This window comes from Chiloscyllium plagiosum, chromosome 9, assembly GCF_004010195.1.
Source record: "Chiloscyllium plagiosum isolate BGI_BamShark_2017 chromosome 9, ASM401019v2, whole genome shotgun sequence".
Taxonomy (NCBI): Eukaryota; Metazoa; Chordata; class Chondrichthyes; order Orectolobiformes; family Hemiscylliidae; genus Chiloscyllium; species Chiloscyllium plagiosum.
In genome coordinates, this window is record NC_057718.1 from 48,079,275 (window position 1) to 48,092,688 (window position 13,414).

Here is a 13,414-nt window from a genome sequence, read left to right on the forward strand (position 1 = left end):
CCCCCTACCCTTTCTCTGTAACCCTGCATTTTCTATGGTCAATCCACCTAACCTGCACATCCTTAGACTGTGAGAGGAAACCCTTACAGACACTGGGAGAATATACAAAAGCCATAGACAATCGCCCGAGGGTGGAATTGAAACCAGGGCCTTGGCACTGTAAGGCAGCAGTGCTAACCAGCATGCTACCCAATATTGAGGGATCTTGAGTTCTGAACTAAACAAAAGTCAAGTGACATTGATGCATTTCTCGGTTTTATTCAAGAAAGAAAGCTTAATTAGATAAACCAATTTTTAAGGAATATGATGAATGCTATTTATAAAATGGAACTCTGCATTGTTCCTATTGACTTGTGCCTTTATTGGTTTCTACTCATTCTTGGGCCACCTAATATGTGAACAATTGATGATGTACAGAGATCTAAGTGAAGTGAAATTCTTTCTGGGGAGAGGGAGCAGGGGAAGACACACACAATCATTGCTCATTTTTACGTAATTGATATATAGTGTATTATTTTAAAATGATTAGGATTATCTAAGGCCTTCTGTGGATGAGCTAATGCAGCATACCTTAATTGCTGATTTGGTGGCTGAAGAGCAACGAAAAATGTCAGCTGAAAGAAGAGGGAGAAGATCTTTGGAGAATGAACATCTCCAGGACCGTGACCCAATGATGACTGAGCTGAAACTTAAAGAAGAACAGCTTCAGAACAGGGAGAAGGCCTTAAAAAAGAGAGAAGAGTTCCTTGAACGTAATTATGTTTGCTTGATTTATTTTAGTTATGGTATATTGAAATGGAATTAAAGTCTATGTTCATATTGCATCTTAGATAGGTTTGGGATCTGGCTCTTAGCATTATTGAATCCACAGCAAAATAAAGCAAGTTTATCTTAGGTTTTATTTCTTTTGGTTTTCTTCCTCTATTTGATGATATGGGGTTGTGAAATAGCCAACAGTTGGTTGAAAGTGCACTTTCATATAAATGACTTACTCGGGTTGGTTATAAGAAAATGGTTTTATGATGTTTCTTTTATTGGAGGTAAGATGTGAATAAAGACGCTTCACTTTCAAACAATTCCATGTTTTATACATACTTTTTCCTAGCAAGGTTTGAGAAGATTTGTAGCTTAGGTTGAGGTTCTGGATGTAGGTTTGCTCGCTGAGCTAGAAGGTTCATTTCCAGATGTTTCGTTACCCTACTAGGTAACATCTTTAGTGGGCCTCAGGCGAAACACTGCTGATAAATCCTGCTTTCTATTTATATGTTTGGGTTTCTTTGGGTTGGTGAAGTCATTGCCTGTGGTGAATTCACTTCTGGTTCTTTTGCTCACCCCCTGAGAAAAAGAACTGGAAGTGATTTCACCACAGGAAATGACATCACCAGTCCAAAGAAACCCAAACATATAAATAGAAAGCAGGACTTATAAGCACTGCTTCACCTGAGGCCCACTGAAGATGTTGCCATGTAGGGTGATGAAACGTCTGGAAATGAACCTTCCAGCTCAGCGAACAAACGTACATCCAGATACATTTTCCTATTACCTCAGCAGCAGCAGGTTCAAACTGATCAAGTTCTGCCTATTGTGATTATATAATGTGTTTTTTCTGTCATAAGATCTGAGTTCCATTCAGTTGTGTGATTGGAAGAGGAAGCATTGGTGCAATTGTCATTCGTGAGCATTACTTTCACAGTAATTGTCATTTATAGACTCAAGACCTTTGAACTTGCCTTCATGTTGGATCTCTGCAGAACTTCATGGGCAACAGCTTTTCACAATCTTTTCACAGTTAACTATTTTGTATACAAAAAGTAGATTTTAGATGTGTTAAATAGTAAAATGTGTGTGGAAATTGTACTTGGTACTGTTACCAATGCTTTTTACTTATTTTTCTTCAGAACGTGAGCAAGAGCTTTGCATTCGAGAGAGACTGGCAGAAGAAAAGTTTTCTAGGTAACATCCAACTTAGTGTTTGCCTTTGAATGGATGATTTGGAGATGCCGGTGTTGGACTGGGGTGTACAAAGTTAAAAATCACACAACACCAGGTTATAGTCCAACAGGTTTAATTGGAAGCACACTAGCTTTCGGAGCGACGCTCCTTCATCAGGTGATTGACAATCACCTGATGAAGAAGCGTTGCTCCGAAAGCTAGTGTGCTTCCAATTAAACCTGTTGGACGATAACCTGGTGTTGTGTGATTTTTAACCTTTTGAATGGAGGAGTTGAGGCAGCGACTTGTACAATAAAATTTAATTTCAATTCTGTCTATCCAACATGAAAAACCACCCTTGAAAAACTTGAAGTGCTTTTATCTTCCTGGAATTACACTAACAACTACAGAGGGCGGGGGAATTTCATTTCCGTTGAGATAATCAATTGTAGTATAGTCAGTAAATTTCCATGTTTAAAATAAATTTTCTCAGGTGCATTACTTCAATACACAGGTATGGTGGGCAAAACTGTCCTGAAAATTTCAAATTGCCCTAGGCAATGCACCGTCACTGGATGACAACTAATGGGGGAAAATGTCGTCTCTGTGAGTAGAAGGAAACCTGACAAGCTGCTCCTAAAATCACAGGCATGTTCTCTCCTGCACTTGCTGTTTAATACTTTGTTGCAAGTTTATCCAAAACAAACACTGGAGTGAAGCATCCTGTGAATACCCCCATGGGGATAACTTATTAGTATTATTGCTAAACAATTCAGGATCTGGATAATGTTCTGGGGATTTGGGTTTGAATCCCACCATGGTAACTGGTGGAATTTGAATTTGAATTAATCTGGATTTAAAAATCTAACGATGACCATGAAACTGTTAGCTAATTGTCAGGAAAAACCTATCTGGTTCACTGTCTCACCAGACCTTACCTGGTCTGGCCTACTTCCAGACTCAGTAATATAGTTGACTCTCAACTGTCCTCTGGTCAGTTAGGAATGGGGCAATGAATGCTGGCTTAGCCAGCAACAACCACATCCACTGAATGAATTAAAAAAATGAATGGTGGGGTAGCAAGCAGTTGTGTAAGTGACAGAGTGGCCAGGAAGGTGACATGTCTTTTGTCTCGGGTTGGGATAGACACTGGCGGTTCACTGGGACTTGTATTGAGTTTTTTTGTTAAGTCATGGATAAAATGGGGAGGAGCGATGACAGCTGAAGGGTGTGTAGAGCAAGAAGGGAGTTGCAGTATTGTGGGGGGAGAAGGAGACTACATATGAGGGAGAACTGATTTTAAACTTGTCACAACAGCTAACTGGGATCCAAAACATTCACTGAAGTAATTAATTCCTTGCAAATAAATGTGTAATTTCCTGATTATGGTTGTGTACGTTTAGTAGCTACAATACTTGGAAAACATGTAATGGACCCAATTGTAACTAACAGGGTATTAATTACAACATTTAAATATGTGAGATTGAAATGTGAGGGGCAGTTTAAAAAAAATGTAATAACTGCCTGGTTAAAATGTTCCAGCTTTATGAATATATTCAGAATACATTAGCTTTAACCTCACTAAGCTATGGAAGGTGTTTTTGAGGTGATGCATTTTGTTTTACAAGTGTGTCAGTAATAATTTGAAAATCAACTTTTTTGCTGACTTCGACCTGTTATCTTTACCAATTTAACTACTGTAGTATCTGGGGAATTAATGTTTTCATTGTATGTTGTGACAATTTAATGGAGAGTTGATTAATTTTGGGGATATTGATGAATCCTTTTAACTGAGTGCAAATGCCCCATATGTCAACATAAATACAGAAAGTATTGTTACTAAAAGACTACATTACCTAATAAGTGAATTAATAAGAATTAAATAGTAGTTACAATATCCATGAAATGACCTCAAAATAAAAAAGAAACCCCCAAGAAACTGTTGTCATGACTGAAATTTAATGCATGTGGATCAAGATGGTGATCTATAGATATCGTGATACTTTATATTTAACCTCTCAAGGGTTCTAATTATGGAGTGCTTATGCTATTGAAATTTGCTATCTGAAATTTCACCAATCACCTTAAACCCATGTCCTTCTATTCTCATTCTGTCTGTTAGATCTGTTTAGATCCCTCAATTTTGAATACTTCTATCAAATTTCCTCTCAACCTTCTCTTCTATAAATTATTGTGGATTAGGTCCATAATGTAGCACACTGTGCTATATATCCCAACAAAGAAACTAGAGTCTTTATTGCATTAGTTATCTTCTTCATATAGATTTGTATGTTAGAATTATTTATATATATTTTGAAATAAAACTAAAGCTATTTATTTAAAAGAAATGAGTTTTGCATTTATGAAATAGGAAGTATTTTTTAAAAGAAATTGTGTAATTTGGGATTGAAACTGAACTCCACACTAACAGCAATTGGTTCTCACTAATGAGTAGTGTTTCTTTTCTTCTACTACTCTTGCTTTTTCCTGAACCTTAAAATTGCATCCTCTGTGTCATGATTGTTTTATTAAGTAATATTTCTGTTTTAAGTCTTTGAGGTTTTTTATCAAGAGTTCCTATTCATTTACTAATGCTCAAGTAAAAAATGTAATTTTTATGATCTGTGAACAGGGCAGAGAGCATATTAAAGAACTATACCTTGATGAAGGAAAAGCAAATACTGAAGACAGCAGTTCTTCGATTAGGTATGTGGTATTGTGAATGGCACTTGGCATTCCCTTCTGGCTAGAATTTGATACATATGAATCTGATATTCTTATAGTTTTCAATTAAATATCTGAATTTGCAACATTTTTATCTTGGTTTTATATATTTTAAATATATATAGATCATAAGTATTTTTACTTTCCATGATCTGCTGACTAAATTTATTGACATAGGGAAGAATTGTGCGTATGCACTCGACTTGCACTGTGTCCACTGGCATGCATGTAGTTTCTCCCACCGCTGGTGTCATTGGTTTGCTTTTCTGGTTGATATCAATACTGGTTTGTGGGAGCAGTATCTACCACTGGCCTGAGCTCCAACCACCTTCTTTCCTTGTTCTGCAGCCACTCCAGAACCTCCTACCTTCATCAACCCTCTCCTACAGTCGCAACAGCAGACAGATACAGAAGAAACTGCTGTCTATATTGCCCCATCACATAATCCCAGCAAGCATGCAGCAGGGTTTAAATATAGAACTGCAGTTCACATCCATTTAAATTCTCAAAATTCTTGGTAATTTCCATTAGATTACAAAGTGCTATTTTCTGGAAAATTATTGTCACATCTTGGAATGGTTATGCCCAGATATGTCACACTCTCAAGTATTAATTACCTAATTAATTTGTTTAAGTTATAACCACGTTTATTTTAAAGGGAAGTGATTTGTTTTTTTCCTCTTGAAGAAGAGGATATTGAACTGTTTGCAATTTCCAATTGAAGATATTTTTGCAGTTTCTCAGTTGGCCTGTGTCACCTTTTTTGAAATGTCTTTGGCAGTGAGATCAAAGTTAGGGAGTGCACGAACTGCGGTTGCAGCATCATCAAACCTTTGTTGTAACTGGTGGACTTGTTCCAGGCAGTTTAAAACTGCCACATGAATGTCTACTTCAGATTTTAAATGATTTATTTCTTCAGATTTGTTGGGTGTTCTGGTAGAAAATCAGTTCTCCCTGTGTCTGTATGGGTTTTCTCCGGGTGCTCCGGTTTCCTCCCACAGTCCAAAGATGTGCAGGTTAGGTGAATTGGCCGTGCTAAATTGCCCATAATGCTAGGTGCATTAGTCAGAGGGAAATGGGTCTGGGTGGGTTAATCTTTGGAGGGTGGGTGTGGACTGGATGGGAAAGGGTTGTTTCCCCACTGTAGGGAATCTAATCTAACATAATCTAAAATTGTTGAACAAATTAAAAAAGGCAGCATATGAGAAATCTCAGTTGATAAATAATGGAACTCTATAGCTTCAAGGTTATAGTTTTGAGCATGGGTTAAGCAATAGATTTTTTTAAATGTTTCATGAAATAAAAACATTTTTAATTTTACCAACTCGTTAAGAGATCACAACTTAAATGTGTTGCAGTCTTGATCTGGATTTTTAGCAAATTTTAAGACAATTTTCTTTTAAATGGCTTTTTTACTTAGTTATCTATTTTTAAATTTAATTCCGCTTCACTCTTGCTTCTTGCAATGATGTCACATTATTTCTTATTTTATCTTTAAAGTTTTTGGGAACCAATTACCTAATCCATAAAGGATGGCTGTTACTATGATGTCACTGACCCATTTACATATGAGAAGTTCTCCCCCTAACGTTGCAGCATCAATGAATGCAGTTAACCGAATCAAATAAACCTTCTGTTTGACCCATCGTAATCCATATTTTTGTTTGTACTTTTGCTGATTATGCTGCTATGATTTTAATATTTTTTTAAAAGCAGAAACATGATTTATGTTCATGGGTTGCTTGATAGTGTGAATGAAAATAAACAGTAAGCTTTGATGAGAAACTGATCATATTGCTTGTGTAAGGAGCAATATGTGTTGAAATCAAAATTAACTTCACAAGTAACACATTTTAAGATTGCTCAGGTAATTTGCTCACAGGTGGAATAAACTTTTTTTAATATTACAAGGAAATTAATTACAACACACTTGTAGACATCTTTATTACAGATATAGGCATGTGATTAGGTCCTCAGAAGTGAGGATTACATCTTGAAAGTGAACTTTTGGAGTAGATTCCAATTTACTGCATTACTTGCCCAAACAAGATTTTTACCCAAATTTTAAGCAACGCTGCCTGGCTGAAAGTGGTCAGATGAGCAGGCACCTTGGGATGGGAGCAGGATACTGTTTTCAATATATAGATTTAGTTGAATAATGTCATCCGGACCTGACCTGCAATTTTGATTGAATGTCTCTACAGGGGAGCTATCTGAACCATGACAGGGTGGTTGCAGTGGGATATTTTTCCATCCAGTAGCATTCTCCTTCTGTGCAAAACATTAAAATGGTTGATCCCTTTCGGGGAAAAAAAAAAGAGTTGAAACATTTGTGTTAACAAACCTCTTGTACATTGTTATTTAAAATTTGGGATTCATAATCTGTAGAATATGCATTAAACTGATTTCTTTTCAAATTTCCCATTCTGCTAGATGATTATGTAGACACAGAATCCTCTCCAGGGAAGAAGAAAGTTCATTTTGCCGGAGAGAGTAAAGAAAACATTCACTTTAAGGAAAGTGATGCAACAAAGCGCCTATGTAAACCAAAAAATTTGGATCTGAAGAAAAGATTGCAAGCTGCTAATCTCCGAGCCAGAGCATTATGTGAATTGGAAAAAAATTACCAACTAAAGAGCCGACAACTTTTGGGCATGCGCTGATTTGTCTGTAATGAACATATTTTTAAAAGAAAATATATTTGATATAATAGAAAAGCTGTGATTTATAGAATGGTAGTCTATCACAAATTTGACTGTCTCTTACTGTGTACATCAGATACTCAATTTAGTCTCAACTTTTGCTTCCACACTGAAATGGAAAGAAACATTCAAAAGAGCACCCACTTTCTCTTCACACCATGATTCACCTTGTTTTCTAACGTGCTGCTGCCCCATCGAGGTTCCCAACGCGGCAAGTCACACACCATCTTTCCTATTCCGAGTCAAAAAAGTGTGGCAGTGGAAAAAGCACAGCAGGTCAGGCAGCAGCTGAGGACCAAGAGAGTCGGTGTTTTGGGTATGACCCTTCAACAGTCCTGATCCTTGGAGGCTGCCTGACCTGCTGTGCTTTTTCCTGTGCCACACTTTATCAAGTGACTCTCCAGCATCTGCAGGCTTACTAAGTCCTACCTTCCCTATTCCATTAACTTTTCTTCATACTTTCAAACTTTGCTGTGGACATGTTACAGCATATACATGCTGGTATGGCCTCTTAAAATGTACCATTTCCTGACTTTATTGTTACATATTTATTTCTGTTATAACTTTTGTTGACCCAGTGCTACCATTTTTGCATATGAGATTAGATTTGTTGTAAAGTATTTTCAAAACACTCCAGTTTGGAGTAAGCAGCTTCATATTAAAATTTATATTCAATTTATTGCCATTCTATGTTTAAGTATTTTCTCAAAAGTACATTTGTGTTTCTGCACTACTATATTTGTATAATTTATGGAGGTAACTCAATTTGGGGGCAGTAAACTTGGCAGTATTAATCAAGCTGTCCAGTGTATACCACTACATTCCTTTCCGGAAAAAGAAAATTACACAGGGTGTATAACAAATGGCCAATTGCATACCACCAGTTTTGTCCTCATTTAAGTGGATTTTATTTGGATATAATGAAAAGCTGTTTGCTAACTTTTTATTCTTTGTAGCCATACAGATGTAAATTTATCTTGTTTGTGAAAGTCTACAGTTGATTAAAATCAATATTTTTAAGCTACTACACTTTGAAGTCAAATTTTGTATATGCAAATGCACTTTTCAGATCAATTTCCACACTTTAATATCTCAATGCCAATTTTAACTGCTATTTGAATACTTAAAACATTCATGAGCACGTTTTGATGAACTCTTGTGCAAATCAATGGGGTACTCCTTAACCTCCTTGATACATACCCATCAAGCTTAAACTGACAAAGGTTTGAAGTTCTGGTCAAAAGGTGTTTTGTTTTTCCTTTGCTCGTTACAATCTTGTTCAAGCTCAAGAAAATGTTCTTTTTTGGATTTTTTTTTAGTAAACCTTGGCAGAATTCAGGAAGTATTTCAACTTTCTAAATACTCTTTTCATCACCTTGCACTGGCTATATCTCATTATTAGCACAGGTTTAATGGTTTTAGTGTAATCTAAGATTTAGTGAGTTCCAGCTGCTGATATCAATTCTTCCTAGTGATTATACCAATACTAGGGCCATAGCATATATCTCATTACCCTGTGAAACCTTTAAAGATTTTGGAACGTGTATAGAATTAACAATTAGATTTACACAATGCCAATTCGATTCATACAGTACCTGTGGATTTTTTTTATTTGTTCCTTTGCAGTTGTCTGGTATTAAATGTTCAGTACTTCAAATGGATTTATACCAGATGTTAGTTATGTTGGCGTTGAAAGTGTCAGAAGCTTACACGAGCTGTAGTAATATCTGCCAGCAACTATTGTTGATTCTGGAAGAGAGATTAAAAATTTAAATGAAACAGAAGAAGCACCTTCCATGTGAAGTGTATCTGGTTGTTAACAAAAGAGTAAGATGCAATCTTCCCCTCACTGTAGGTGGCGAGAAGGGGAAATAATTGGGTGAGTCAGACCTGGAGAGATACCCTTCCTTGCCTCCCCACGAGTTAACTGTTGGTGTAAAGGTGCAGTTTTTGACTTGTCAGTAAATAAGGCCCCCTTAAGTAGCCAACTATAAACCACTTAGCTGCAACTTGATATTTCCCAAGTTAATTGGCTTCCTGGCAGGTGAGGAAAAGTGGCTGGATTCCTAACTGTACAATCAAGGTGACCTGCCTGCTCGTTTGGAGTGGGATGCCACCATGTACCCCAATCTAGGATAATTGAGACACAGGTAGGCTGAAGGGGGCAAAGAATGGCCTCAAAGCACCTACTACAGTACATGCCTTTTAATTTCTTCAACACATCACCAACCCTGAGAGAAATAAAAGATCTGCTGCTCACTGTTGGATACCTTAAAGAGTACCCAAAAGTTCCTGGCTGGCTGGTAGCTTCAAGTGTCCATAAGACACCCACAATTGAGGCCTGCAATATGCTGGGATGTTTACCACTCAGCTGATTGTACACCAATCAGGCAGTGGGGGCATTAAATTAGTTGACACCACCTATGGCCTGAAAAAGGAAAACCTTTGGTATAATTGGTTCAAGTAGTTTTAGAACTAACTTTGCTCAGGAACATAATGTGAATAACAAATATTTAATCAGAAAAATAATGTATTTTGAATTTGTATTTAGTATACTGTCGACTAGTTGAAGAGCACATTCCATGTTAATTCAAATAAGAGGATGACGAATTATTGTTTTGATTATCCATCACCATAAAAGGAGAAGACAATGGGGACTATTGCATACAATTAAATAATATAAATGTGATATGAAATTGTTTAATCATATAAATAGGACTGCTTTATAAATATACTGCAAAGTATTGGCACACATCATGCAGAATATTTGTGCTTAATTTACATTTCCATCTTCCAGCTGTAATAAACTGAGTCAGAATATTGGGGATAGAAAGAAGATTAGTGACTCCTTAAAAGTTCCTATCTAATTGCTGAAATGGGGACTGAATCTTCTAGGGCCCTGAACAGCATTGACTATAGTGATAAATCTGGGAGAATCATGTGAGAATTAATGCAAGGGCTGCCTTGATATTGGGGGCAATTCGTTGCATTTTCAAACGAAGTTTCCAGCAGCGAGATGATTCTGGCTAGAAAGTAATGAGTGCCTATTCATTGGGATTATTGCTTGTTGTCAGCCTCAAACTAAAAATCTTGTCTCATCAATGTGCAGCTTGCAGCCATGAAAGTTAGAGCAGGTATCTACCAACATCAACTCGCCAGTTTCTTTGAATCATCTTAGAAATCCAGCGGCTATATCTTGTACTCCATGGCACCAGCTATGTACGACCCTGTCCATAAACTGTTGACATTTGATACCTGCCAGCCTCTCCAAACTCTCATGGGTACCTACTTGATTCATTTACAGGGCACTGCATTAATCCTCTGATATGACCAGATCCCATTCTGGGGTTCCTGATTTATTTCGGGTTTATACAATTTATTATACAACAGCAAGAAGCTTGCTCAACAGAAAAATCCAGGCACATTTTGCAACAGGAGAAGTCTGTGTATACTGACCTTCAGGAGAACAGTACCTTTCGGCAAGCTACATCAGCCTATGTGCTGCTACAATTGAATGTGCTTATCTGTCATTCAGTTGAAAGTGGTTGCCTAAATAATAATTATTGTAATAGGAAACTGCCTTAACCATTACAACTTGGATTTATTTATAAACTATCTGTAAAAGTAGACATGTCTTGATACCACACAGACTGGGAGATCATGAACAGCTTTGTGAAACAAATGGGAAGTTGGTGTGAGTAGGAATTTGATGGAGAAGAAGGAGGAAATTCTCATGGTTTTTTTCTCTAGCCACTGATAAGTATTCTTCGTTTGAATGTAGTTGCAAAGATTGTCATTTGTTGTTCGTTTAGCTAATTAAATAAAATTATACCAATTAAATAAATTAGATATTTGGACATGGGAGGGATGCAGGTATGCTGTGTCTAGACCATATGGTAACGTGGATCTGTTGATATTAGAAGGTTTGTAAGATCCACTTTGGGGTTTCAAGTAGATACCTAAGTGCAGCCTTGAAGGTAAATTCTGGGTTGTTACTGGAAGGTGAGGTAAAGACAAGGGGTTCAGCAAATTGAGTCTTGGAGTCATACAGCATGGAAACAGATGCTTCGGTCCAACTTATCCATGCTGACCAGACATCCTGATCTGACCTAGTCCCGTTTGCCAGTATTTGACCATATTCCTCTAAATCCATCCTATTCATATACCCATCCAGATGCTTTTATAATGTTGTAATTGTACCAGCCTCCTCTGGCAGCTTGTTTCATACACATACTCACCTCTGCATGAAAAATGCCTGGTGTATTTTGATGAATATGTTCACTTATTTGAAGGTTGTTCTATGTCGCCATAAGCCTCAACTACAGGTGAAGTATTTTCACATAACCTTAGTAGTCAAATTAACTTTCAATATGTCCACACAAAATTAGAATGATGAATAATTTAATAAATTAGATGTTTTGTACTTTTGCTCTCAACATTTTCAATTTTTTACCACCTTTCCCTTTTCTTGGTGGACTATGGCTTCTATGGTTTTTAACAGTTTGATGGTAGTTAAAACTTAACTATATTTTAAGTTCGATGTTGGGTAATGAAAATTGGCAAACTAATTTATGATCAAGAGTTTCACCATAGAACTCAAACATGTCCTTACCTAAGATTCACACAAGAGCTGACATACTTTCACATATGAGGTTCTGAATAGTGACCTTCAGGATTGAGTATTATACTGTGTTGACCAAGGTAGGAAAAGTGCACTCTATCTCTCTTTAGTCCCAGTACGCCATGGATACAACACAAATTTAATCATCTTACCCAGTTCCCAATATGGCCAAGGGTGTGCTTTTACTATTTTAGTTTAGAATAAAAAGTTTCATTAACTAGATTTCTTGAATAAACACATAATTGCTGTTTTATTATAAAACAAAGCTTCAAAATTGCAAATCTGATTAATATTCACTTTGTAATCTAATTTAATATAGAAATATAAATGTTTACCCTTTAAATAATCCACTTCATGTTCATGTCAGGTAAAGGATAAAAATGGATTTCCTGCTCTGGGGTTTCATATTAGGATGGAATAAAAAACACTTATCTAATAGTAGTTAGTTCTTGATGGAAAAGAGGATAAGGTATGGGTTGTTCAGATTGTACTAAAATGCTTATGTTATCAAAATGTAATACATTACTTACATGGATTCTGTTTACATGAAGATCTCTGAGGTATTTATTTACAGCCAAAATATGATATACAGTATAATCTCCAGACACAGCCTGTGCCTTGAATGCTGCAAGGCAGAGAGCCCATGGACTGTAGTCATGTGTTAACATCAAAAAGTATTTGGCTTATTTGCATGTAGAGCTTCCTAAAGGACCATCAGACCAAAGGTGATCTCACAACATAAGGGCTGTTCAATCTGGTATTCTGGGACACCTAGATAGGTAACTAGACATATACAATTATCTCTAAGATCTTTGCAGTTGCAAATGTTTAGGAAATATCAATATAAATTACCTTAGAAATTTCTCATGCATGCAGTTTGATCAGTCTTCCAGGTTCCACAATGGATGTACAACAAGGAGTTTGCAGAAATGGGAGACAGATGAGTCAGGCTGCCTTTTCCTCAGCATAATTATCCCAGCTGAAAACCAAAAAACCAATGTCCAACTGCATGTAAAATGTCATCTAAATAGAAACTATCTTTATGGCAGTCATAAAACCCAGGCATATGACCTCCAGCAAACAAGTCCAGCAATTACCTGAAACCACAAGTTTACAAAAAAAAATTAATTTGTGAAGAAAAATGTTCTAATATCCAACAAGGCCTAAATGAAAGAAAACCAGCTATCCACAGGAGTTGAAGTAAATATTTTTTTTCTCTACTGTGAAGACCATCACTATTTTACTTTTATTTTTCTCATTTTCTGGTTTGTAAATGTAAGTTGAAGTTAAGAACTGAATTTTGAACTTTGAACAACAGTTTGTTTTAAAACGGAAGAGAATGAAGAGATATTTTCTGGGAACTGACCTGAAAAGTAATGCAAGTTAATTACTGATCTCAGGATAGTGAAGCAAATCAGTGCAGAGTTGCTGCTAT

At 36.6% G+C, this 13,414-nt stretch overlaps 1 protein-coding gene and 1 long non-coding RNA gene across 2 annotated transcripts in view; one reads left to right on the top strand and one right to left on the bottom strand.

Moving 5' to 3' along the window:
- The window catches only part of nek2 (NIMA-related kinase 2), a 30,069-nt gene extending 21,684 nt beyond the window's left edge, over positions 1-8,385 (top strand). Inside the window, exons 6-9 of the mRNA XM_043695888.1 lie at positions 530-752; positions 1,899-1,953; positions 4,565-4,638; positions 7,090-8,385. Coding sequence (XP_043551823.1) covers positions 530-752; positions 1,899-1,953; positions 4,565-4,638; positions 7,090-7,319 — 582 coding nt within the window. The 3' untranslated portion in view covers positions 7,320-8,385. The remainder of the gene's footprint in view (positions 1-529; positions 753-1,898; positions 1,954-4,564; positions 4,639-7,089) is intronic.
- On the bottom strand, positions 5,800-12,991 carry LOC122552851. Its single transcript, XR_006312531.1, has 3 exons — positions 12,832-12,991; positions 8,954-9,107; positions 5,800-6,955 (listed from the first exon to the last, which is right to left on the bottom strand). It is a non-coding gene; the product is annotated as an uncharacterized LOC122552851 (long non-coding RNA).
- Between the last annotated feature and the right edge of the window lie 423 nt (positions 12,992-13,414).